At 40.5% G+C, this 27,377-nt stretch overlaps 1 protein-coding gene across 2 annotated transcripts in view; it reads left to right on the forward strand.

Moving 5' to 3' along the window:
- Positions 1–848: 848 nt before the first annotated feature.
- mgaa (MAX dimerization protein MGA a) overlaps positions 849–27,377 on the forward strand; it is a 34,049-nt gene continuing 7,520 nt past the window's right edge. The window contains exons 1-22 of one of the 2 annotated variants that reach the window (XM_014991364.2): positions 849–1,283; positions 5,561–6,713; positions 8,932–10,654; positions 12,681–12,801; positions 12,988–13,086; positions 13,566–13,694; positions 13,859–13,978; positions 14,881–15,614; positions 16,484–16,760; positions 16,874–17,001; positions 17,098–17,175; positions 17,716–17,833; positions 17,949–18,310; positions 19,274–20,428; positions 20,824–21,154; positions 21,486–21,764; positions 22,841–23,125; positions 23,436–24,043; positions 24,848–24,938; positions 25,838–25,929; positions 26,763–26,914; positions 27,072–27,126. In XM_014991364.2, the coding sequence (XP_014846850.2) occupies positions 5,614–6,713; positions 8,932–10,654; positions 12,681–12,801; positions 12,988–13,086; positions 13,566–13,694; positions 13,859–13,978; positions 14,881–15,614; positions 16,484–16,760; positions 16,874–17,001; positions 17,098–17,175; positions 17,716–17,833; positions 17,949–18,310; positions 19,274–20,428; positions 20,824–21,154; positions 21,486–21,764; positions 22,841–23,125; positions 23,436–24,043; positions 24,848–24,938; positions 25,838–25,929; positions 26,763–26,914; positions 27,072–27,126 (8,037 nt within the window). In that variant the 5' untranslated portion in view covers positions 849–1,283; positions 5,561–5,613. The remainder of the gene's footprint in view (positions 1,284–5,560; positions 6,714–8,931; positions 10,655–12,680; positions 12,802–12,987; positions 13,087–13,565; positions 13,695–13,858; positions 13,979–14,880; positions 15,615–16,483; positions 16,761–16,873; positions 17,002–17,097; positions 17,176–17,715; positions 17,834–17,948; positions 18,311–19,273; positions 20,429–20,823; positions 21,155–21,485; positions 21,765–22,840; positions 23,126–23,435; positions 24,044–24,847; positions 24,939–25,837; positions 25,930–26,762; positions 26,915–27,071; positions 27,127–27,377) is intronic. The other variant, XM_088002751.1, reaches the window with a different exon arrangement.

The following is a 27,377-nucleotide window of genomic DNA, read 5'->3' on the forward strand; positions in this document are numbered from 1 at the left end:
ACACACAGTCAATTAATTCAATTGTCTACTAACGTGGGGGGAAGATGGTGAGTCATATCTTTCATTTTAGCAATATCTGTTAATTATATCACCAGTTACCTAATGTAAAGACATGAACCAAATACAGCTCCATGTCAAAGAGCTCTCCCGGTGTTTAAGGTGGCACAACATCTCGCGTGCAGTTCACGTTCGTACGACACAAAAGAATACATCAGACTATAACTTACCAGCGTCATTTGCATTGCTATCCTCTACAACAGCGCCCCCCGTGGCTAGGTGTCTCCCCTCCCAACTACAGTACAATCAAACTGATGTCGAAGGGTTCTGGCCAACAGACCACGCCCATACGGCAAGCTTCGATATCGCATCTTGAATATCTTCAATATACACACAAACACAGTTGTTATCAAAATATATGATTCTTTAACATGCAGTGTGATTTGCAAGCAGCTATGCGGTCTTCTTGGTTCCATCCTTCACGGTCCATTTGTCCGGTTCGGGTCTGTAAGGGAGATAACAGAGTCGAGGCAAATAACCCCCCGCCCCCATGCTCCTAATCTCCATCTGCGGCCGCCATGACGGGATGACGGTGTTTAAACCCGGCGCAAACAACATGGCGGAGGCTAACCACAAGACTCAGCCAACATATTGAATACAGAACATCAATAGACCGAGGAGATGCCCACATCTCAAAGACGAAGACTATTAAATTAAATGTGTTCACACAACCTACTGTTAAAAGAACTGTCAAATGTCAAACCACGGAAACAATAAAGAAAGCACTATAATATGAACAAATAACCCGTTACAATCCAGATGAGTGATGCTTCCGTCGCAATTTCTTTAAGCTTTACTTCTGTTCACAGAAGAAAATATGGATCCAGATGCCTGCTCGTACTGATTTGAGAGAGCTCACCCTCGAGCCTCGAGTAGCTAGTGACATGTGAACCCCGAGAGGAAGGCGTCAGAAGGAGAGCAGAACCGCCCTGGGGTCTCTTCCTGTGGGTATCCAGCGTCAAATCCTGTACTTCTCCGTTGTTTGCGTAGCACGAACACGTTTCACCCAGGTGGCTTTTGTAAGATGGCGTCTGAGTCTGCGCAGTTCCGGAAGAAGAGGACGGCGATGTTGGTGACGTAACAAAAAAAAAAAAAAAAGCGTGTTATTTATTTTTTTTGAACAGTGAATGGTCCTCATGTGCACGCCAGACCGATGGAGTTATCGACGACAAGGACGGATTTGATGTGGCATCAGGACACACTCCGTGTGTTCCTATAGGCAGAAGGTAATGTGCGTGCACATAGAAGAGCACGTGCTGGGATATGTTTGATGTTTGGTGGGCAGCCATTACTGGGCTGTGACTATGGCCTGCAGCTAGCTAGGTATTTCTGGCTTAACAGCACAGTGATATATTTACTATCCGACCTACTGAGAGCACAGAATAATGACAATCTTACTAACATACACAGCAATTCATTTGACTCTTTTTATCAACTGCATTCTTCACCATTTTGCAGTCGCTGGATAATGGCAGCTTTTAAATCTGAAACATAATAGTTAACAGTTTACACGTGTCTTAGCAGAATGGGTTTTAGACTGAGCATACATTTGACCAAGTCTCCTAGGTTATTAATTTGATTGTGAAGGACTAATCTTTAAATCATTGTCCTTAGTCAAACAAAAGAGCAGCTAGTAGCTGTTAGCATTGATTCCAATATGGAAGAACCACAAAATCTGTTAAAGGTTACCTTCTTGGTTTTTCTTAAATGTTGATATGTTTAGTCTCTTTTAATGACAAACCTTCCCAAAAGAAATCAAGTTCATAATCTTAAATCAACGTCTAAGGTAGAAGACTGAGAAGCTAACCATGGCTAACCGCTATTTTGTTTGAAGTTCTCCAGAATTTGACAGAGTACCTGAATCATACCAATATTTAAGCTTCCTGTTGTGTTTCATACAATCCAGTTTTGTACCCCCAATTGTTCCTTGGGGATTGGTGCATATCTCCAGCAATCAATGGGCAAGTGGGGGGTTCAGATCACCAGTCCATCACAGGACAAACAACCAAGCTTACACTTAGTGGCTTACTCGTAATGTCAAGAAAATTAAACAAAAAGCAAGTTAACCCACTATACAGCTCTTTGGACTGTGGGTGGAAGCTGTAATACCTGGAGAGAAACCACAAATGCATATGGAGAAAATGCAAAGTCAACACATAAAGATTCTGATTTGGGTTTGAACCCAGGACCGACGTACTGCACAGCAACAGTGATAACTGCAGTAAAATGCAGCCCCAACCAGGATTGTTTGACTTTTTATTAACTGTGCCCAAAAGTTACAACTTTCAACAGAAGGCTATTGAGGAAAGTTTCCTTCTACTTTAAAAGTCAATGACATACAATAACTTTCTGTGATCTTGACTGATTCTTGATGTTGAGATATTCCAATGTTGTGAAAAGCGAGATATACCATCCAGTTTAAGGTTCTATTAATAGGACACCTGGAGTGGCCAGTTTTCTAAATGTTTAGATCATAGTGCCCCAGGCGGGGGTGGGGGCAAGGCTGTTGCTGTGCGCTGCTGATCAGCTAGCTGGGAACCAGCTAAAGTTGCTTTTAGTTAAATTTGGCTTTTGGGTATTACTCCTTCAATTGGAAATCTATTTGGCAAACTTCAAGTTTTAGGAAAGTTTGATGGCAAATATGTTCAAAAGTTTGATGGCAACTGTAAGCACATACCTTGACTTATTAACCAACCTAAAACAGCTTGTTATAGTTGTTACTATTTAAAGAACAGAATGATTAGAAGCGATAAATAATATCCTTACAATGTCTCAAACCATCAAATTTAGTGGTTTGTTTACAGTTTTGCTTAAGTAAAAATAGTTGAAATAATTATTGTTTTTCGGACAATTTACTAAGGTGTGTTCTGTATTTCTACCGATATTGTGACGCTCTTGTTAATTTGTCATGACATTTATTTCTGGCTATCCCACATTTTCTTCAATCTTTCTTTCTTTTCCATCTCCACTCTCCCTGAATATTAGCATCTTGGTCACTATGATTCATATCAGTTGAGGGAATAAAATGAAGTCTTTCAAACAATATTGTATTTGCAAGTAGCGTTTGAATGCAATGCTCCTCGAATCTCGGCCAATTTAAACAGTTGTGATATTCTGCTAGTTATGACCACATATTGTACAACTTTAAACTCCTCTAATTAATATATGCCATCAGAAGGTCGGCTGTGTTTTTTTTATTTAAATAAGGCATTCGTCATATATGGTGGATGTAGAACCTGATTTTTTTCACTGCTCTTTTCCACACAACACAACAGAGTGCTGGCTGAAAGCTGAATTCAGCCACTGTTTCAGCAGTGGAGACAAAACTGAACTTCTGCTTTCTAATATTGCATATACAGACATATTCATTATTGAAAAGTTAATTTTTTCATTATCTAAATTTACCAAGTCAAATATGTTAAATACAATAACTCAGCTTTTTTTGTTACTTATGATGATTTTCTGCTCCCAAATAATGAAAACATGACATTTAAGAATAAAGTATTACATCAAATCAATAAAAATAAGTTTTAATAGAAAAATGTGGTCTTAAAAATTAGTTTTATGTCTGCTTAATTTTCAAAATAAACAAATGAGAGTGTAATTAATTGATAATGACTGTAGAACCCGGAAATGAAGTGCAGCTGGAATGCCTTCTCACCAACACAGCCATGTTGAAATTACAAGTTTGACTAATTGGGAAGAGTGCTGCTAATGGGAAGAGTGCTGCTAATATTTTAGGATTTTAAACCTTCAAACACTTGCTATCATACATTATCAATCAATCAACCAAATTTTATTTGTATAGCACTTTCCAGCAACAAGGCATTTCAAAGTGCTTTACATCATAAAAACTAAAATACAAAGTCATAGAACACACAGTCAACAATAACACAGTACTATGTGTTACCAACATCCAATAGGAAATGCTAATAAATGTATTCATACAACTGTAATTAGATGTGCAATGGTGGGTTTTACAAGCAGTGACCAGTTTTCTAATAGTTTTTCTGGACAATATGTTTGGGTTTTTTTCCCCTAAAAACTACAACACATGCAATATTATTTGTTTAAGCTACAATTACATATACAATATTAAATTAACAACCAAACCTGTGCCTCGGGTTTCTGGATGGAGATGGAAGTTAGGAATCTGTGTGTGCATCAAAACCTGTGTGTAATGTTCACTTAGCTGACTGTGGGGTGTGTCTGTTGTCATGGTTTTAACTGTGCAGCCAGATTATAATTTTACGTAAAAAAAAAAAAAACGTCTGACTTCATAAACTGCAGGGGCAGTTTACACACTCACATTACTGTTGTGCCTAGAAAAAATCATAAATCAACAAAATTGGCTTGGTGTCGAACAGTGAATGAGTTGGGTTTTTTTAGACTGATGTCACATTACAACTATTTTAAGAGGGAAACCCGTTTCCCACTGCCCATAAATGCATCCTGATGAGCCACATTCCAGGTTGGAAAATAAGAAACCTGTGTTTTTTCAGGTTGCATAAAAGTAGGGCTGGACAAAATAGCTTAAAATAAAATTTCTGGGGGGGAAGGGTTCATGCCAAAACCAATTTCTGATTTAAAATTTTTTTTCTTCTAATTTTCTTAAAAAGAAATTACAACTGACAGAAAATATTTTCAAAATCTGGATTCAGTCTCTGACCTGAATTCAAAGTCCAAATGTATACAAGCCGTAAAGCAAGATGGTAGGCCCAGGCTGAGCTGATGTCACCTGAACAATGGAACCCCAAGGAATGAAATGGAGGGGGAACAAATCCAGATTCTTTTTCTCCAAAAATGAAATGATCATAAACGGAAAGTTTGATTAATTGATAAAATTGGTTTATTGCCCAGCTGTGTTTAAAAGGAAACTGCATTCTCTGTGATATATGTAGCTTGTTTAGGCTGCCAGAGAGCGAGAGAGAGCAAGACCTTCCACAGATAATGGCTTTCATTGTCTTTCATAAAATATGTAACTTATTGTTAAATGCCAGTAACATATAATATAGAATATTATATGCTAATATAATAAGTATATTTAGAATTTAATTGCTCATTTAAAACAGTAGTGATATTCTGATTTACAGTGGCAGCTGCCATAGTAGCATAATAGTTCCTTATTCCCAATATGATAAATTAACAACAGAGAATGAAAAACATTATTTGAATTTTGTTCTATCTTCATCTTATATTACAGTCATTCAAGAGAGATCCAAATCAGCTAACGCTTTTAGGATGGAAATGAGCTGCAAAGTTCTGATCGGTTCTTCTCAACTGTGCAGTGTTGAGTGGGGTGTCTCATAGATTTTAGGAAGACTTTTTAGGATCAGGAAAATGTATGGTCCAACTATGTTTAGATAAAGACTTAAGGTACAGCTCATCGTTTACACTACTGCTCTAAGCTGCACATCTAAGTGAAACTGAAACTGATATTTCAGTTCAAAATCTCACATGAAATGTCCAGCTGTACTGACACAGTATGGATCTTGTTTTTCAGGATGCCATCTTGAAATATTATGCCGAGAAGTGGGATCCTTCAGGGGTCGGTTCATGGCCTCTTCGAAGACTCGTCAAGGTATGGTGATCCTGAAGGAAGGGGCGACTGCCCCTGCAGCAGCTCCAATGGCTGATCATTCATCTGCATGCCTTGTGGCTGTGAGAGCCGGAAAGGTGCAAAACAGTGGGACTGTCCAGGGCATCTGTGTGTCCACTGGTGAAGCAAATATTAGTGGGAAACACAAGATGTACCCAGCCAAGGAGGCCATCATGAAGATGGGTGAACTCAAGCATCCTGCCTGTATAAACTCTCCTTCTGATGTCCTGTCACCCGACTGTGTCTGTAAAGATGTCAAAGTGACACTAGACAACAACGGCATGTGGAATGAGTTCTATAAATGTAGAACAGAAATGATTCTGACCAAGCAAGGCAGCAGAATGTTCCCTTATTGCCGCTTCCGTGTAACTGGCTTGCAGTCATCGAGGAAGTACTCACTGGTCATGGATGTTGAGCCTTTAGACAACAGTCAGTACAGGTGGACGGGTGAGAGCTGGCAAGTTTGCCGAAAAGCAGAGCGTCACGTGAGGAGTAAGCCTTTCGTTCATCCAGACTCCCCAGCAACAGGTCAGCACTGGATGCAGAGTCCAGTGTCTTTTTACAGACTGAAACTCACAAACAACACCTCAGACCAGGAGGGGAACATTATCCTTCATCCGATGCACCGCTATTTACCGCAACTGCATGTGGTCCAGGCAGACAAAGCCATAGAAGACTTTAGACTGAACGGTCCCAATGTTCTCACTTTCACTTTCCCCCAGACTGAGTTTATAACAGTCACCACATACCAAAACCCCCAGTTTACCCAACTGAAGGTGAACTACAATCCATTTGTTAAAAAACTGAAGGAGGACCGGGTCAATACATGTGGCTTAAGACTCAAAGGAAACGCAGGCAAAGATTCGAACAGTTACGAAGGTAAGACGAACACTGAGCAGCATCCCGTGAAGAAGAGCTTAAAGATTTTGTTAGCGAATCACAAACCCAGAAATACAAAAGCATTGGACGTGAAACTTCCACCTCCAAAAGAGCCTCAGGAAAAATCCACAATGAGCATCACCCAGCCAGCCGCCACCACTCCAGTGGAAAGTCCCAGGTAAGTCCTGACAGTTCAATGTGAAAAATATTTTGCTACCTTTTTGCCAAATATGCCATTTGCAACTGCAAGAAGTCTTTAGGTCCAAGTAAAGATGTCATTAAGGCAGCGTTCTTCAAGAAGTCTCTGTTTCCACAGACACTCAAACCCCTAAGGACTTGGCTGGTATTTTGTATAGAATGAATGGCAAATGTTATCTCAGAAACGACTCTCGCAGATCAGTCTGGCTTTCTAAAATGTTTTCTCTTTGATATCTGGTGGTTCTCAGCATTTTGTAAACTCCCTCTGATAACATACCAAAATTGATTCTGTTTCTTGAGAAGACCTTTCGTCGTACTGACATTTGTCCCGTTGTTGCCTTGGTTTTTAGTAAAAAAGATTCTCTAAACCTTTGTGAAACCAACCTAACATTGCTTTAAATCACCTACCTGCATTTTTTAAATATAACTGTATATTCCTCCTATTTAAAAGTAAATCCTAGTTTTAAAATTCAAATGAAAGATCATTAAATAAAACATTCCTGCTTATAAAACATATATTTTAATACCCATGCAACAATAATTGTAATGATTTAAAATGTGTTTTTTTTCTTTATTAAAATTTTTTTCAGTTTGTCTTGTATAATGCATCAACTTATACTGACACTGCAGGTATCTTTACATTCATTTATTAACTATTCTAGCACAAGAACTTTTACTTCGCATATTAATGTGTGTCGGACGTATTAAGGGTATCATGAGTAGGTTTTAAAAATGAAAATGTGTATTTTCAACTGATGCATAATACATTTGTTTTCCTTATCTTCATTTTACCTTTTTTTGGTACTATTGTTTACCAGGTTGTTATTAATAGATATTCAATAGCTTTATTTACATTCATAAATAATAAAATAAAGGAGAATATTATTGCAATGTTCATTTATTTTCATAATTCCATTCTGTTGGTGTATGGCGCAGTCTTGTTCGCGTTTTTTTTTCTCTGTTAAAAATAATCAAACTATGCCTTTGCCTCTTTCCTGTTGGCCATGTTTGTTTACTCTGAACAAATATGGCCATGATCAAACTCATGTTTGATAGTGAGAGGTTCGTAAATTAAATTTGCAACACATCACATACTGACACCACACACCGTAGGGTCAAACCTGCTACACCTCAGATTTGGTTGTGTGTTTGTGTGTGTGTGGGGGGGGGGGGTTCCTCACATTTTGAAAATTGGCAGATAGTTTAAAAGTCCTGCTGTCTGACCCTTAGCCAATACCAGTATAGTTACAGAGATGGGTAAGAATAACCTAAAAACAGTCTGACATTAAGTTTTATCAAAATGGAAAGTATTAAGCAGTCAAAGTAGACAAGGTGCCTGCCGGCTGGTCTAAAACCGGGAGCTGGACTGAGAACTAACTAACTCTTGGAACTGCTTTTACAGCACATTAATGACATTTATTGGCAATACAGTCACCATGCTGGAAATACTAAAATAGATTTAATTCAATGTATTTATATTGCACCAATTTACAATAAATGTAAATTCAAAGCAATTTAGAAAAACAAATGCATATTCTTTTGTGTAGAAATATTGTAATAAATTTGAGCCATTTCATGCCCACTATGATTCAGTTTAATCACAATTATACTACAGCACACTCAAATTCAGTTAATGATGCATTGACAGATAGTAAACAGTTAATTATTTATCTCTACTTTATAACAGTCACCCATTCAGTACTAATTTCTGTATTTCTTTGAGGCGTGACCTGTCTATTCCAATTTTGACTGATTTTGGTTTTTCCCCCAACACACCTGCTTTTTAAACAGTTGAATGTAACCAGCATTGTCAATATACTCAGATACTCAGCGTCCCTCCACCAAAAATTAGCAGATTTAGGTCCAGTTACTGATTGGTGTGTCACTGTTGAAGATAAAGATATTAATTCTGAATCTTTTTGAACTATGCCTTTACAGAAACTAAACAACTACAATGCTAGGGATTCTATTAGGGGCGCAAGTGGCTCCAAACAAACAATTAAAGTTGTGATTTTTTCTACTGAATGCTTTTAAATGTTTCTTTATCTCACTTTTTGTTGTTAGTTGTGTAGCAAAATGGAAGTATACTTATCCGGTGCGAGTTCGAGCAAATTGACACAAGTAGCATCAGTAAATATTTAACAATAAAGTGTGCCGGTGTCACTAATGTGTAATTTCTTTCTGGTTTCTTTCATCAGCAGTTCACGTCCAGTTCCGAAGTTAATTTCTGAGCTAATTTGTGAGGCTCATGTCTCACTGCAGAGATGTCACAAAGAGCAACGTGGCAGCAACCACAGCAACTCCTCCGGAGCAGCACAAGGCAACACTACGTCCACAACTTTGACAGATAGACTAACTAAACCGGATATTGCTCATAAGAAAAACGGATCTGTCGCTACATTCACCAGGAAAAGTTCAACTGTTGAAAAAAACAGAAATATCAAAGACAACGAACATCTGTCTAACTCTAACTCTATTGCTGATGTCAGAACAGTTTGCTCCTCTGCTGTTCCTATAGAAGAGGAGGGCTCCTTGAACAAATCACACCAACAATGTAACGTAGGTGCTGAGTTGGATGGTGTGAAGCAACAGAAACGACCAGCTCGACTGCCCCTACCAGCACTTGCACTTTTTTTAAAGCAACATTCAACAAAATCTAAGAAGGCAAACAACACACCGGAGTCTGCTTCTCAAGCACCTCTGCCTGAGTCCTGTGGTTCTCCGAGTCCTGCCGCAGCGCCTCATCAGGAAACCAGTGTCAAACCCATCATGGAGGACTGTGGAGGAAACCGTCTTCTGCCAGATGAAAAGCTTTTAAATGTTACTGAACAGGCAGCTGAAACGAATCCCTCCCACCCATCCGGTCCAGACCTTTTCAATGCTTCAGATGTAGCCCTTCCAGATACAAAAGCTAAAGATCCCTTCATCACTATTTCTGAATGTTTAAGCTCAGAATCGACAACCCCTGACCATAAAGCATTGATATCCAACTCTGAGAATACATTCGACTCGCTTGAGATGTCTGCACTCACCCTGTCCTCATCTTCTACCTCTGGATCACCTGATTTGTCCTTGCATCTCAGTACGGCGTTGTCTCTCCCAGACTCCCCCAAAGCAGCAGCAGAGTCCTCCACACTACCTTCAGGCTCCCGCTCCTTGAAGATCGACTCTCTGCTTCCAGACCCTCAGTGTTCATCGTTCGACTTTGACCCTTTGTCGCCAGCGAGCTCCCCAGAACCTTTACCTCCTCTTCCAGCCTCATTAGCTTTAGAACTTGACTCTGCAACATCTGCTGCAGCGAGTACTCCGGACCCCCAACACTGCAGAAACTCATCAGTCTTTAAGTGGCATACAGTGTTACCTCTGTCTGGGACATATGCAAACCCATCTTTCACAACATTACAGCCCCAGCAGCAGTCGACTCTTGTAATGTCGGTCACTTCGCCTTTGTTGTCCTGTCTTCCTGAGCCACAGAGTGTTATATCTTCGACGCAGACCACTCCAAAAGACTCCATTCCATCATTTCAAGACAGCGAACAGTCTCTGCCTTTCCCCGCAGAGTTGTCCCCCCTTGCTCTCCAGCTCCCGTTGTCTCCAACCTTCTCTTCACTGGACGAAGATGGCTTGTCACCCACAACTTCCATCGCAGAGCTGGTGCACTTTTTCTCCATCGACGACGACATTGGGGTGGAGTTTTCCAACACGGACACGGCTGCTGTGACCAGCCAACCTTTGCCAGTTTCGGAACCAGCGCGGCCATCTGTGCCGGTCCTGCCAGTCTCAAGCACCAAGCCCTGCAAGAGAAAGAAGTCAACGAAGCTGGCCAGGTTGGAGTTGGGTCAGGCTGGGAACGAGTACAGGAGTAAGCAGCCCAAAGTTGAAGAGGTTGAGGAGCAGCTTTTTGTCTCTTTCACATCAAAGGTAAAGTGACGTTAAATGTTTGGTGGAAAAATGTTTAAAAAGGATAGTTCCAGATTCTTGTATTTTTGGTACATATGCCCTTTGGCTTTAGCTTTAGTAGTGCTATGAGCTCCTTATGTTTTGATCTGGGAGGTCTAATCATCCACTGAAGAGAATTCCCTCTTTTTCCTGTTTCAGTTAAATACATGGAATCCTGTCAGGAAGCATGAACCAAATCCTAAAGTTCCTCTAAACATTCTTCATTTTTACTGTGACTTACTGGTGATATAGACTTCCTACACAAAGTGATTGATTTATTTTACAGAGGTGGAGAAACATCCATCCATTCATTGATTTCATCAATCTATCTCCCTCTCCTAACTGTTTCAATTGATCAATCGATCAATCAAATCTCACCATGAACAGTGTAACACCCGTTGACTCTGCAGACAGATGGTTCCATAACTTCCAGAATGTTTTGCAGGATTACAGTGAAAACATCAGAATTTATTATAAAAATGTCAAATATAATATAGGTCTTAGTAATGAACAAATCTGCATGTGATTAAAAGCAATGCCTCAAACAGTCATGTTTCCAAACATCTGTCACTGCAGAAACATTTATTCACAACTTTGTTTACATCAGTAGTATTGATTCTGATTCATATCATCAACCAATCATTCGTGTGCTTGTTATTTTATAGACTTAATAGTCCAGTGATTCTTGAGAATAGGGACGAAACAGGTCCTATGGATAAAGCACAAAATTTGAATAAAATATACACAAAATATAATTTTTTTTCAAATATCTAACTAAACTAACCTGGGTCATGTGAGCACAACCATGTATATTTTCCTTGTGTTTGCTTTTTTTTTATTTTAAACATTGTAGTCGGTGGATGATGCCGGTAAAATCCCTTGTCCCGAAGCAGAACTCAATACATTATAATAATTTAAAACAATTAAAGAAATACTAAAATTATATATTATGATAATTAAGTATAAGTTATCATATAAATAACTATAAAAGTATCAATAAAAATAATTTTTAGATATTTTCCAACTCTGTTGAAATTTGTCCCTAGTTTTTGTCAACACTGTCAGACATGAAAAGAATGTAAAAAAATCAGGCATTATTGGGGGGCACCAGAACTTCTGAGGACCCCATGACCTCTTCCTTTCTCTTCCTTTGCTAAGAGGGCTAGTTAGCTCTGGTTAGCTTAAGTTATTCTTTAGTTTTTTCTTCTGTTTTATTCCTAAGTTCCTTGTCACAACCATGATGTGTCAACTCCATAACTGACAATTTACAAAACTTTGATGAAATTTTGTGAAATAACAGCTTAATTTTAGTATATTGTAAAGATTTCATGGACCTGATGAGCTACAATATGGCCTCCTTCAGAATAACATCATATAAATTGAGGTAGTTTGGCTTTTTTTCAACTCCGTCAGATGTCAACTCCATCAGAGTTTTTCTGACTCTTTCAGTGAAATTGTTGTCAAATCTCACTTAAATGTGCAATTAATTCATTTTAATGTATTTTACATAAATTGCATTTCTTCACATGTATCAAGTTTTTCATTTTACTCACTAGTTTGTCACCACCTTCAGTTCTGTGTCAACTCCGTCAGATGGACTTTTTGTTGTTTTTTGTTTTAAATATTTCTTTTGTAAAATGAGTAAAAATATCACTAATAGGGTATTTTAAAAATCATTTTATATTTATTTTTGTCACATGGTGATGACAAAGTTCTGGGTCAGGTCAATTAAAAATGTAATTTTTAAAAAAATGCTGCAAGTGGGAGCCTGCACCTTAGCATCTTTACATTTCCAAAACATTATTTGTCATATTTGCATACATAAGGTTGAGAAATAATAAAAGAAAATGTGGGAAAATTAAAACCCATTTTGTCCCTATTCTCAAGAATCACTGAGTCACTGTTTGTTGTCATTATTAACTTGTGGATTAATAATTTTACTGTATTTCAAATATCTTCCCATTGATGTATTTTGAGAATAAGAATAAAAAGATTCCAATCGTTTCAGGAGGCCCTAAAACTCCACACTGCTGAGTCATCTGAAGAGCTGCTCCCTGACCCTCAGCTGACCTCTGACCCCAAACCTGATGAAGAGGCAGTCAACAGCAGCAGCAGCAGCAGCAGCAGGGGTATCACAACAAGCATCATTCTTTATCAAACCATCCGAGTTTGATTAACAATGTTTTCATCTAGTGAAGTTGAGGTTGTGTACCAGATTATGGTTATCAGATGTTAGTCAGCTGTGGGGTCTGGGGGTGTACAGGGGGAGATGATGATGAATTCAGGTCTGACATGAACCTTCACAATTTCAACAGAGAGTCTGGAGGAGACAATCGAGGTTCATGAGGAAACTCTTCTTCGAGACTTAAAGCTTATGAAACACAGGCAGGTCATCCACCCTGTGCTGCAGGAAGGTATGCATTACTGCCTTCTAGGGTTACACTGATAAATATGCCGGTCCATAAATCTGCCCATGATTTCCTGCATTTTATGTGATCGGGGTTTTAGGTGTGAAACTGATCTTATCCACTGATCTTATTTATCTGCGCTAAGATCTGAAGATCAGCCACTGTCCTCTTTTGCTCTGGCATGAGACTGACAGACCCGCCCATTAGGTCACATCTACGGTTAATAACAGTCATCACAATGTTGCTAACTCATTAATTTTGTTGCTATATTTGGCAACATTTCAGACAAAACAAACAAACAAAAACAAAACGGTATTGGCCAAAATCAGAATCAACATGTCAAAAAAAAAAAATAAATCATTAAAAATCATTGTTCGGCCAGAAAACTACAATCCGTGCACCCCTACTGGATTCCAGTGAGTTGACTTAAAGCTGTCATTGACTCTAAGATAATGCTTCGTGTCTGGTGATGTTTGTGGCCTCAGTTGGTCTTAAGATGACCCTCCTGGATCCGGCGCTGTCCATTGACCTGCAGTACCTGGGAGTCTCTCTTCCCATCCCCCTTCCTGGAGTCGTTACGGAGCCACTGACCCAGACGACCCCAACCTCTCAGGGTAGGCATCCTCACAGACTTGGTGCTTTTATTCTGAAAGAGTTTCTGTGTTTTGAGACAAACAGAACTAACCCTAAAATGTTTAGAAATAAATCTTAACATGGTAAAGTGCCACTGATCCAGAATCTAATTACCTTTTTTTTGTTATTATTCTTTTGTCTTTAGGGGTTTTTGCTTCATTTCAATCCAGAACTGGAAAAACTACAGATCTGACCCAGATTAAAGGCTGGAAAGAGAAGTTTACCTCGTCAGAGGTCGAATCAGCCTCTACTCCAAAACCTGAAGGTGCTTCACATCATGTCCTCAGCTTTAGTCAATACAGCACAGTGCAGAAGTGTCCATAACTCTGGAACCTCTCCATGTGTATAACTACAAACAGATGCATTTTCTGAGGATTTTATGTGTCAGACACACAGACTAATGCATAAGTTGTCAAGTAGAGAAACAACATACGTTTTCTTTAGTTTTTTTTTTTTTTTACAAACATGCTGTCCATTTGGAAAGTATTCAAAACGATTCACTTTTTTCAGATTCTATGATATGTTACAGCGTCATTCCAAATTGTATCAACATCTTAGCTGTCATGAGGACTCTGGTCTCCTCATGGACCCGTCGTCTAACATGTGAGCGGCAGTCAAAGCTTTACACACCTGAAACTGCTGCTCAAGTTATTCAGGTTGTTGCTAGGTAACCAAAGAGTGAGTGAGTTAAGTTGATGTCACCCATCTTGCATAGCTGACCCTGAGAGGCTGATTGGCTAAAGCTCTGCCTTCATCTCCCAGAAGGCTGTGCTGTTCTGGATCAGAGTTCAGTGAAATTATTGAATATTCTATTCTATATTAATTGATATATCAATGAATATATATCTCTTATTTCAACATAATAGGATATTGAACATAATATCCTGATATAATGCGCTGAAGTTTGTAGTTTTTGCAAACACTTATTTTTTACACATCTCTTAATTGATTTTGAGTAAATAAACATGCCGACCCATTTACATACACATAAATTTGTGCTCAGACAAGAAACAAACACAGAGGAGGGAAAAGAAAAAAACAACAACACACCAACAGTACCAATCACCAGTTTGCCTTCCCACATGTTGAATCGGATATCATTTTGAACTAGAAAATGAACACTTTTGCTTTCAATCCTCCTTAAATGTCTCACTCTGTATCCTGCAGCTGGCCCCAGTGCTGACCTGCCAAAGAAGAACCTGTCTGCGTTCTGCAGCGACATGCTGGACGAGTATCTGGAGTCGGAGGGGAAGCTGATCGACGAGCGCGCCTCCAGTTTCTCCCAGCCACCAGCGGAGGCGCCGTCCTACCGGCTCCCTGTGAGCAGCACCAGCTATGTCCGGACTCTGGACCACATCCTGAAGAAGCCCTCAGCCGGCTCGCCAGCCTCGGACATCATATCCGGGTTCATCCCGCCTTCGAAGAGATCACGACTCAAAGAGAGCGCGGCCTGCCGGAGGGCAGAGAGGAAACCCAGAGGTCCCAAACCGAACAGAATCAAAGCTGGTTGTGCTGCTTCGGACTTTCCAGCAGCTGTACAGTTGCAGTACTCTGTGCCTGGTTCTCTGACCTCAGAACCTCTGAATGGACCTGCTTTTACAAAGAGGAGGAGGCTGAAACCCAGAGCATCCTCTCAGACCCTCAGTGTGTCCACGGCCCTCAACGTGTCTGAGGAGATGGCTCCGCTTGAGTCCGACTCTGAGCTCAAACCAGACTCTGTGAGGAAGCAGCCGTCTGATCACTCTGTGGATGGCCTGAGAAAGGAAAACAGAGTCACAGTGACCCGGACCTACGCCAGGCTCAAGGAACTGGAGGACAGTGTGGTTCTGGAGGGCTGCTTCCAAACCAGCATCACCACAGAGAGGGCCACCGTCGCTCTGATGTCCCTCTTCACTCAAACTGTGAGTTCCAGTTTGTTTACCAGGATGGGTCTGTGTCTCTGTTGTCTCCTTTTAAAGATTAGACCTGCAGCATTCAATATGTCAGAGAAACTAATGAAGGTTCTCTCAGTTCCAACTTCGAGTTAAAACTGGAGTATGTAACTTTTATAAAAAATATGTTGTTTTTTTACCCGTTTGTTAAAACTGTCACTATGTCATGACAGTTTGGTATGAGACAGGTGGCCAAGGTGACTAGCATTAGCATCCACAACAAGCTCTGCTAATGGGAAGAAGCTGTAGCGTTGCAGAGAGTAAGGGGGTGTGATTGGTCCGCCTCTCAGCTCCTTCAGACTAGCCAGCAGCAGTTAGCAAACATGTGATGGACCAGCGCATTAGCTGAGTTCATTATAGGAGCTACTTCTTAGAGCAATATTGATGAAAATATTGATGAAGGGTTAATAGAGGAGCCATGTTGTGATGACTTCCTGAAAGTGGAGTTTCAGAAAGAACAGGAGTTTCTTAAATAGACAGAGGCCCAATTTCAAGGTGTTAAATTACAAAGTCAAATTTCTTTCAAGTTCTCCTTGATACATACAGCGTATTTATAACTACTGAAGGTGACATAGTTGTTTGATAGTGCTATAAAATGATACAATGTGGGTAGAAAACACATAATACTGCCCCTTTTAAATGAACAATCTCTATTTCCTTTAGTGTGCTTGACCTCAAATCATGTATAATTTTGTTTATCTAATTAGAGATTAAATGAGGCAGGAAAGGGTTAAAACATGGAATACATTGACTAGATGGACCAACCCATTCCAAGTGAGAGTTCATAAACAAGGTACCAACCTGTTGGCCCTGCTGACTGTTTTCCACTCCCCACTCAGGGTTTTGTGAGAGAAAACCCGACATCGCCGATCAAGTTAAGGCAGAGACAAGCTGTGACCTGTCTGAACGAGTTCTGCAGGCTGGGATGCGTCTGCTCCAGTTTGTCTCACTGTTCCAGGATCAGCCACTGTGGCCGGCCGCTCTGCATGTTCGGCTGCAGCTGCCTTAAGCAGAAGATGGTTCTGCTCAAGAACCTGGACAGCTCTGACGCCAGCCCCTCCCCCCTGCAATGCAAACTCAAGAAGAAGAGGAGAAGGATGATGAAGATGGCCTATGGTACATTTTTAAATTCTGCCTTCATTGTTTAACCAGGACAAATTATTTTAAGTAGAAGCAGCTTGTTGTTGAAAAGGTGTAAGCGCACTCCATCCAACCTGTTGAATTTTCAGTCCTGAAAGAGGCAGAGACCGTGGCCCACCCTGCGGAGCGGGTCCGGACCCTGTGGAGGAAGAACGCTGACTCCTCTGATCCAGAGCCAGTCCATGCGCCGGATGTGGCCCCCTTTCTCCAGCCACCTGTAATTATTCTTTACAGCATTGATACCGGCACAATGCGAGTAAAGGGGGAAGATATGGGCTGAAGTGAATGCTGTGATTTTTATTTTTTTTTAAAGTCTGTCCAGGTGAGAAGGAAATATCGCAGCAGCTGTGCCAGAGTTCGAAGTTACATCAGGAAGACGCAGAAACAGAAGGTAATGATGCTCAGATCAGTGGTGGGGACCACCAGCCCTAAAACACTAATCATAAACATTTGTTCTTCTAATGCTTAAGAGCGACACCAACATTGGATTTGGAGGAAGCAAATAGCAAATTTAATCATGTTGACACCCAACATGTGTTGGAACAAAGTATATCACTCTCATCAGGATCACATTTGTCATTCCACACCTACCTTAACGGTTTGTGCTTCAGGAAGTGATTCTATAGAACAGACCTTTCACTCATGGTTTTGATTGAGTTTTGCTAACTCTTGACCTCGTTAGGGCTTTGGTCAGAAAAGACTTACCTGTTTTGTGTCATTCTACAGCAATGCATTGTGAGTAGAGACTAGACATAATTTTCTGCACCACATTGGGAGTGAAGAACATGAGTAGCATCTGTAATCTGTAATCTGCAATAGCATTCTGTAAGGATATGACTAACATTTTCCACCAAAAAGACAGATCCATATCTGAACTTCTCTTGACTCATTCCTGGACCATTTGACCTGTAGTCCAATATTTACCCAACAGAAGGAAGAATCCAAAGCACTGATGTCATCCAAGGATAAAACTGCAGGACTGAAAGTCCACAAACATGGAGAACAAGCCCCTACACAGACTAATGTTACCACACCCAGACCTCCTTCTGGTAAGTTCATGACCAACCCATCACGGTGGATGTTTTCCCATCAGCTTTTAGTGCCAGTTGTATTTTCAGATTCATGTCCTGAGCGTAATGGAAAGCTTTTCTCGTTCTTCACCAGCAAATGCAGACAAATCACCCAGCGCTAGTCCTCCAGGTTCTTCAGAAGCTCTCTGTTCTAAACCATCCAAACGCCTCATGATCCTGGCTGACTGCAAGTGGGTGAACGACAGCGACCGCAGCTACGTGTTGAAGAAGCTGTGTGAGGCGATGGCTCAGGATCAACTGGACAGACCTTTCTGGATCAAAAACTACCTCATCACTCCAATCGACGAGACGGTGGATGAAACTAGCGGAAACAGGTGCATCGAGTATAAGGTCCAGATCTCAACACCCATTCTGGACAGGAAAAAGGCACCAGCCAAAAAACCAGTGACTCGTGGAAAGAAACGAGGGATCAAACCAGCAGCTCAACACAGACAGGTGAAGAACAAGTTAAATGTTGGTCCACATCTGGAATGCTATTTCTAAGCAACAGAATCTTATATGTCAACTTGAAGAAGATTGTAGAAATAGCAATCTTGATAATACAGCTAATTTTCAAAAATCATTCATAGGAAGGAATGTATTGGTGTCACAATGACTGTGAGTCATTGTGACACCTGTCACAATGACTCTCAGTTTTCAGCATGACAAAAAAAGTTTAACAATAACGATAAATGCCCAACTCTATTGTCCATCCCTTGTATGGTGGATACAACAAACAGGGACTTATGAGCCCAAACACATCATGTCAGAGTCAAGCATAGTTGTGGAAGGGTAATGATGTGGGCTTGTTTGGCATCACAAAACCTTGACACCTTACTGTCATTAAGTTGACCATAAACTTCTCTGTAAACCAAGGTATTTTAGAGTCAGACATGAAGCTATGTGTTCAGCAGTCTTTGTCCAAACTGAGTCAACGATTGGTCAGTGATCCCAAACTGGCAATGCAATGTTCTAGTTCAAGTCCAGACCTCAGCCTTATTGAAAAGCTGTGCTCAGGCCTGATTCAGTGGCTTGTGTTGGGAGATACCACTGAATCATTTGGTAGACTCAGTTTTTCCCATGTAGGTATAATACGAAAATTAATTTCCAAATATTAAAATACTTTGTAATCATTATCATTGTCATCAATATTTCCAGCCATCTTAGCCACTTCTAGGACACGTCAACGTCCATGCAGAGATGGAAAGGGTTGTATTTTCATATTAAGAGAAACTGAATTTTCCAGTTTGTAGCTTCAAACTGTATGCTGCTCAGAAGTGACTGTTCATCCATTTTGTAGTGTTGTTGGTGACATGTTATGCGTCTTTTTTTTTCCACTGTAGTTTAAGTTAAATGGAATCGTTTGATTTTCTTGTTATAATGCATCCTTGACCTTACCCAACATGTTTTGTCTTTTAGGACAACCGCTCTGATTTGATTTCAAAAAATGAGAAGGCTCCTAAACGCTCGAAGAATATGATGAATCAGTCTTTCACAGACTCTGTGTCTGTAGAGTCTGTGGAAGACTGGCAGAAGGAGGTGATGGAGGAGGAGCCCATGGAGGAATGGCAGAAGGAAGTGATGAAAGAGGAGGAGGAAGAGCTCATGGAGGACTGCCAGATGGAGGTGATGGTGAAGGACAAGCCCATGGAAGACTGGCAGAAGAAGTTAAAGGCGAAAATGGATCCTTTGGAGCAATGCCAGAAAGAGGTTATGGAGAAGACAGAGCTTATGAAGGACTGGCAGAAGAAGTTAAAGGTGGAAGTGGAGGCTATGGAAGACTTTCAGAAAGAGGAGACACCTATGAAGAACCATCTAAACGAGGTGGAGACCATAAAGGGGTTCCAAAAAGAGGCGGAGTCTACAAAGGACTTCCAAAAGAAGGCGGAGTCTACAAAGGACTTCCAAAAGAAGGCAGAGTCTACAAAGGACTTCCAAAAGAAGGCAGAGTCTACAAAGGACTTCCAAAAGAAGGCGGAGTCTACAAAGGACTTCCAAAAGAAGGCAGAGTCTACAAAGGACTTCCAAAAGAAGGCAGAGTCTACAAAGGACTTCCAAAAGAAGGCAGAGTCTACAAAGGACTTCCAAAAGAAGGCAGAGTCTACAAAGGACTTCCAAAAGAAGGCAGAGTCTACAAAGGACTTCCAAAAGAAGGCAGAGTCTACAAAGGACTTCCAAAAGAAGGCAGAGTCTACAAAGGACTTCCGAAAGAAGGCAGAGTCTACAAAGGACTTCCGAAAGAAGGCGGAGTCTACAAAGGACTTCCGAAAGAAGGCAGAGTCTACAAAGGACTTCCAAAAGAAGGCGGAGTCTATAATGGACTTCCAAAAGGAGGTGGAGTATATAGATGACTGCCAGAAAGAAGGAAGGGAAGATTATATGGAGAAGAATGGAGAAGGCTTCAGACGTTATAAAGCCAGGCATGAGCTGAAAAGAAGCACAGAAGGATTAAATTCACATAAGAAGAGGAGGACTGGCATGTCTCTGCCTTTCCCTTTACTGGTGGGACTATCACCTTCCGGCTTTCTCTCAGCCAATAAGAAAAAGCCAGGAGGACCAGATGATGTAATACAGGTAAAAGCTCATCACTTTCTTTCTTCTTCATTTATACTAAGTGACATTCCTGGTTCTGGTTACCCTGGGACATGGTTTTCTAATAAGTCTTGTAATGACTTCACTTCATAGCTTCATCTTTTCTAGCTAACTTGCACTATATTAACAAAACAGTGGCAATCTGTCAAAGGTTAATCTGAAGAATGATGTCTGTCGGAACCTTTTGGTTGTTCTATCATGCAGCTTGGCTGATGGGGGAATCTCATCACATTGCTGTTATTTATAGTTTGGGGTCCATCTTAGCACAGATGACACTGTGGTTTATCTGTTCTCTGTTTTTTTTTCTCTCTCTTTCTGCTGGTGTAGAAGCAGATTTCTAGTTTACTTTGTATTCTCTTGTTTCTGTGGTCGTGCAGGTCAATGGGAAGCAATACCCTTTGGCAAAGATCAAGTTGGGCAGGATGGGGGCGCTTCATCCAGCCAATCGTCTGGCAGCTTATCTAACAGGCAGAGTGGGGTCTACGAAGCAGCGACAATCTTCTTCATCGTCCGAGCCGTCTTGCAATCTTCAGAGTATTCCCCACGTCACATCTTCAGTTTACTGTGTCCCACCTGCTCCTGCAGCCTCCACTGTTGCCCCAGCCATGGTCCAGTCACAGCCACCAGCCACTCAGCCCCCTCTTACCACCCCTCTTGCCACCCCTCTTGCCACCCCTCTAGCCACCCTTTTACCCACCCCTTCTGCAGGTAAGCACATATATCTGCAAATAACCATAACTGGATGATGAAATTATGAATAGTGCTATTACTACTACTTGTATTACTAATAATAGTTACAATATTAAATAATATTTTAACTGTGAAAAATTTACCAACAGAAATTACATCAAGAAATGTTAATACCGTTTCACATTGTCTGTCATTCTGAACTCTTTCCCATTGAGTTTTGGTCTTAAACACACACAAAAAGTTTTCGCTAATAAAATTCATTTATAGACATTTCTTAAACTTGAGTTTCTAAGAACTGCGCTGTGTTTTCTAAACCTTTGAATCAACCGTCTGTTTCATGTACGTCTAGACTCTGAGCCACAGAACGTGGTTGTTGGACCTCCAAACCCACCTCAGAACTCGACCCCTCCTCAGCCGCTGCTGATTCAGGTTCCAAACCCTCCTAATGTGGCTGCTCCTTTGCTGCGGCCCCGGATCACTCAGTTCCCAGCTCAAAGGATGGTCCTGAAGCCAGTCCGGTCATCAGCGGGTGTCCAGTATTACCGAAAACCTGACGGAACCTTGGTCCAGCTGATTCCCACCAGCCAGCTGAGGCCTGGTAATCCATCAGCAACCATTCATGGAGGAAGTGAGTGTTGAAACACGACGAGGATTTGTCGAATTCTGTCAAAATATTATTATAGAGTATTAATTAGAGTGTTATATTAATGCAGTTCAGCTCAGTAGGGTGAACATCATTCTGTGTAGAATAAGATGCTGGTGTTGGATTATTTTTGCAACAACTATTAATTTTAAGTCAGTGTTCTCTCCTCTTTCAATAGGTTGTTTGAATATGCAAAGAGTTGCAGCGTTATGTTTAACTTTACCTTTAATTTAGTTTTAATCAGTGTTTTGACTAAAATGCAAGTTTTAGTGGCATTTAACACATCTGTAGTCATTTTAGCTTTACTCAAAATAAGTCATAAAGAAATGCTTAAAAATACCCCTTACATCTTTAAGGATGCATTTTTTTTAGTCTTAATTTGCGTGTATAGGAATAAATAGGGTTATTGTATTTTGAAATGCACATATTATCATTTATAAATTGAAAAAAATTGGATTTGCTTTTCCCATCTGAAATAAGACGTGCATTTTCTGTTGAATACATTCAAAACTGCTTATTAAATAAAATAATGTGAAGGAAGTGCGACAGTTTTAAAAATGTTCTCATTTTATATTTCTCTAATGGAGACGATGAAAGGATGTATAAACATTATTGAATTAAAAAAAATATGTAAAAAGACGAGGAGCAAATCTAATGATACAAGTTTTTAAAACAGATAAGTTAATATTTGTTAGGATCTTAAGAAAAAGCTCATTTGAATGTCTTCAGCTTCAACAATGTGAAATCAGAGGGAATCTGTTCCAGTGAGGACGGAGCAGAGGTCAGACCACCTGAACCCAGTTAGACCATGGGGTTTTAACAGTTTAGTAAAACGGAGAGGAGCTTTTTCATGTAGGGCCCTGAAACTTACAAATACTAAAATGAACAGGTAACCAGCATAAGAATATTAATTAAACTTTTAAAAAATAAAACAAGGTGACAACCCCCTTACAGAAATCTCTCTGCAGGCTGGGGGTCTCCAATCGACACATACTGAGAAAATAACTTTGTTGTCTTTTCCAAACCTTTAATCAACTGTCTGTTGTTTCATGTACCTCTAGACTATGAGCCACAAAACTTGGTTGGTGGACCTCCAAACCCACCTCAGAACTCGACGACACCTACGGACCCCCAGCCGCTGCTGATTCAGCTTCCAAATCCTCCTAAGTTGGTTAATTTGCTGCCGCCCCAGATCACTCAGTTCCCAGGCCAAAGGATGGTCCTGAAGCCAGTCCGGTCATCAGCGGGTGTCCAGTATTACCGAAAACCTGACGGAGCCTTGGTCCAGCTGATTCCCTCTAACCTGCCGAGGTCTGGCAATCCCCCAGCAACCGTACCTGGAGGAGGTAAGTGTTGAAACCCTGGCAGGGCTGAATACTGTCAAAATATTGTTTACAATTTTGGTATGGGATATTATATCAATAAAGATCTGATCAGACCCAGTTAAGTCCATTTGTTATTCGGCTCGGTGAATAAGAAATTGTTTACATCCTGAACCCAAACAGTTCCAGATTCAGTCTGGACACTTTGCTACTAATGAAAGGAAATGTGAACAAGGTGGTTAATCTTCATGGTTCTGGAATAAATTTCAGTGTAAAGTAATATTTTTTAGCCCAATGAAGTTTTTCCCATCTTCCTCCTCCTCCTCTTCCTCAGACCGTTCTGCTTCCTGCGCCCGGCTGCCTCCTGTAGCCGCGGTGAAGAGCCCGGCTCTGACCAACCTGTCCTCTTCTTCCTCTGTGGTTTTACCTTTACCGTCTCCAGGAGCCTCGTCTTCCTCCTCCAACCCCCCCATACCGCCATCCGTTTTTCTGTCCCCGCAGAACACCTGCACGTTTAGGATCGTCCCCCCCCACCGGGTCAAGGACCCCATCTTTATCCAGCTCCCTTTCTTGCCCCCCACCCAAATAGTGGGATCAGAACGTGGCATCATACGGCTCCAGGGCCCCAGCCAACCTGTGAACTACACTCCCCCAGACCCCCCGGTGTGTGAAAAAAAGGACATTCCAGTTGAGCGCTACGACGATTCACCACAAACCCTGCTGACCGTCCAGACGGCCGCTCACAGGGGGCCCTCACCTCCAACGCGGTCCCCCCCGCCTGAGCCCACCCCGGACTGTCTCGGCCCTAAAGAGGAGTTTGCCTTTGACCCCATGGACCTGAACGTCGTGTTTGTGGACGAAGTGGTGGACTTGGTGTCCAGCAGCGAGACGGAGGACTCGTCCGACTTCAGGGAGTCTGACAGTGAGGACGAGAAGAATCAGGTGATTACAGACCAACGCAATGTTTTCATTTTGAAAGTTTATTTTTTCTCTCATTAAAACAACATGAAGTTCTTATTAGTTCAGTGAACATGATTTAGATTTGCCCCCAGATGGATGAATCAGTCAGGAACAAGCTGGTCAGCTGTGGAAGTAAAAGTTACATCATTCTGTGATGAGCAGATTTAGACTCTGATTAAAAAAAAAAGCTGTGATCAAAGGTTTTGTTACCAATTTCCTTTTTGTGATGGTAATCTCACCTACTTTCCAGGGGGGGGTTGTTTGTTTGCTTTTTGTTAAGAATAACAATGTTCAAAAACTATATTTTTCTACTTAATTCTTTCGTCCAACCATAACATAAATGTGCCATATCACAAAATTACTTTTTTTTACTCCAAAAAATGAATTGACATAGTGGATGAGGATATATTTGACTGGTGAGATTGGTCGATTTATTTATTGTAAGACCAGAGGTGAATATCTGTGATGGAGAGCAGTCGGTGCTACACAGCTCTGCAGTGATCACATTATTACAGTGACATTTCAAGCATTCTTTTCACAGATTATCTGTCTCATCACAAACTGTCACGACATGCTGACAGTTTTAACAAACATGGGGAAAAACCTTTCTGTAAAAGTTACGTACTTCAGCTTTACGACCTGATATTAGCAATTATTAGAATTAGCACAGCTAGCATTAAGACAGCATTATTTATTTATTTATTTTCACAAACCAGCTGGCTGTGTGTGGAATTCTTTTTTATTTTTTTTGCTCTGGTGACGATCACAGCATGTATTTTTCTGCAGAATGCAAAGTGCTCTAAAGGAGACCTGAAGAAGAAGAAAAAGCAGCTGAGGAGTCATGATGAAAACCAGTCAGTTCTGCCTCCAACAGCAGGTCTGAACACACATTTTATTATCCATAAATCAGAGTCTAAAAGCAGCTTTACTGCTGTAGATTACGTCATTTGAATCAAACTGTGGGATCTAATGGGACCTTTATGGCAGCGGTGTCTCTTTAATGTTTCTGTGCAGAAAAGGTTGCAGTGAAAAATAATTATTTTTTCTGGTTTTCATTTAGCTTTAAGCCAAATAAGGCAGGCAGCAAAATTAGTTTCGTAAAAAAGATCTCAGCTGAGAATTCCAAAGTGAACAGAGGCACAAATAGTCAGTCAGTGTTTTGTCCTTCATTTGTCTCAAAGCTGATGAATTGGTGCAGTTGCTCAATTTTTTGGTGTTTTTATGCAACTTAAAAAGTCTTACTACCCATTTGGAACTCAGTGTTTCCATCATAAATCATTTCTGAACTTTTTCCACCTTTTTATGTGATCTCTGACCTCCAAAACTCAAAGACAAACGTCAGTCTCTTAGAGAATAAGATCAGATGCTGTGGCTGAACCCATCCCCAGGTTTAAGAGGTGATGGGAGGTCAAGCAGAGTTGATCTGTTTCTTCCTCTTGAATGATTACAGTTTGGTTTCCACTGCAGGAAAAAGTTCTGAAATGATTTTTGTTTTCTTCCATACAAACCAGGCAGTCTGAGAGGACTGTGCAGACTTTTCATGTCAACTTTAAGGTGAACGAATTACCAAATATTTATGTTCAAATGTGAAGCAAGATTTTTTCTTCTTCTTTTTTTTAGTTTAAGTGCTTTTGCATAAATGGAAACAAACATTTTTCTGCTTAAATAATCTAAACATATTTAGCAGGTCTGTTGGTAGCAGGTGTGTGTTGGTGTACCAACACACACCTGGCTGACCTGACCCGGTTCTGGGTTTGTTCTCTGGTTCTGTGACAGCGGGTCAGGCAGCAGCTGCCAGGACGGAGGTCCAGAGTCTGATTTACATCTCATCTGAGGAGGAAAGCCCCAAGAGGAAAACCGTCATTAATGTAAGACACGTTTACGCGACTAGAGTCAGGTCTACTTTCTACTTTGAATTAGTTTTATATCATCTGTTAACCTGTTGACTACGATGCTTTCATCATTAAAGTTCCATAAAAATGTTTGATCCACTTAAAGATATGTTTTTGTTTTGGTTTTTTACTGTAAAATGTTTCACCAAAATAATTTTCATAACAATCAAAGAGAACCAGAGTGAATATAAAAAGCAGTTTTCTAATAAAGACTTTATTAAGAAAAAAAAAAGCAATCTATGCCTTACAGAATCTCACTTGATCTTTGAAATGTTTTGAAAATTGTCCTAATTCTTCACATTTCTAGGCAATCAAGGCAAACTCAGTCAAATTTGTTACATCCCATTTTTTTGTGCAAGGATAAAAATGTCTACTAATAGAATAAAATAAAAATAAAAAACTTGAAAATATTTTAAGCTTGTTTTTATTTGCAGATAACTTCTAAAATTATAAGTAAAAGAAAATTTGGTCAGACTAAAAAACAGGCCTTGAAACAACTTGTTTTTCTTTTTTCTGTTTTTGCCTTCCTGTACATTTTCCAGACATATTTTTTTTCTCTACTGTCTTTGTATCTTTCTTGTCATGATGGCCTCACATAGTCTTTTCACTGAATCAGATACACTACATTATTCAGTTCATTTAGTAAAGCAACTCGTTCCTGAAATTCCGTTCAAAATATTTGCACGGTCACAGAATCCTCCTGTGACAAACAAATGTGTGTAGCCACATAAAAACAGATGCCAGGCTGCTCTGAAGCTGCAAAATGGCTGCTGACTTGACTGGGCTTCATCTGTTTCTTGGTGTGGCAGGGTGCTGCTGCAGCTGCAGCTGGTGAGCTGACAGGTGATGGCCAGCTGGGAACCGGTCTGCAGGAGGCTTGGAGCGGTACTTTGGAAAACCTGGAGGGGAACAGTGGATGTGGAGCGGCTCAGCAGCAGATGGAGATGACCATTAATTCAGAGTAAGAAGTGAAGCCACATCACTGTGAGCTAACCAGACTGGTAACTAGTTGGTTAGTTGGTGCTCGACAGGTTCAGCAGGTTCTCAATACTTGATATGTAACATTTCTAAGATCTAAACTCGTCCTCCTCTGTAATCTGGGATTTTCTGTTTTTCAGCTTGGAAGCTGAAGTGGACTCCGGAAATTCTCAAAGGACCCAGATTAACGTTCAGGTGTGTAATACTGTAACCGTGGGAGACCAGCAGGTTCTGTGATGCAGTGAATCAGTTATCAGATGTAAACAATACTGGAATTTAGTTTATTTGTGCAAAATAAAGGAAGATGACCATTTGCAGTTGCTGAAGGTTCTGGTTAGGAAACATGATTAATGTATGTAACGTGATTTTTATTTTTCCTTTCTCTCTTTATATTGGTGTAGTATACCATTAGTGGTGAAACGATTATTTGATAACTGAAATAATTG

The sequence above is a fragment of the Poecilia mexicana genome, unplaced genomic scaffold, assembly GCF_051168715.1.
Source record: "Poecilia mexicana isolate PSO_F unplaced genomic scaffold, ASM5116871v1 scaffold_22, whole genome shotgun sequence".
NCBI classification, from domain to species: Eukaryota; Metazoa; Chordata; class Actinopteri; order Cyprinodontiformes; family Poeciliidae; genus Poecilia; species Poecilia mexicana.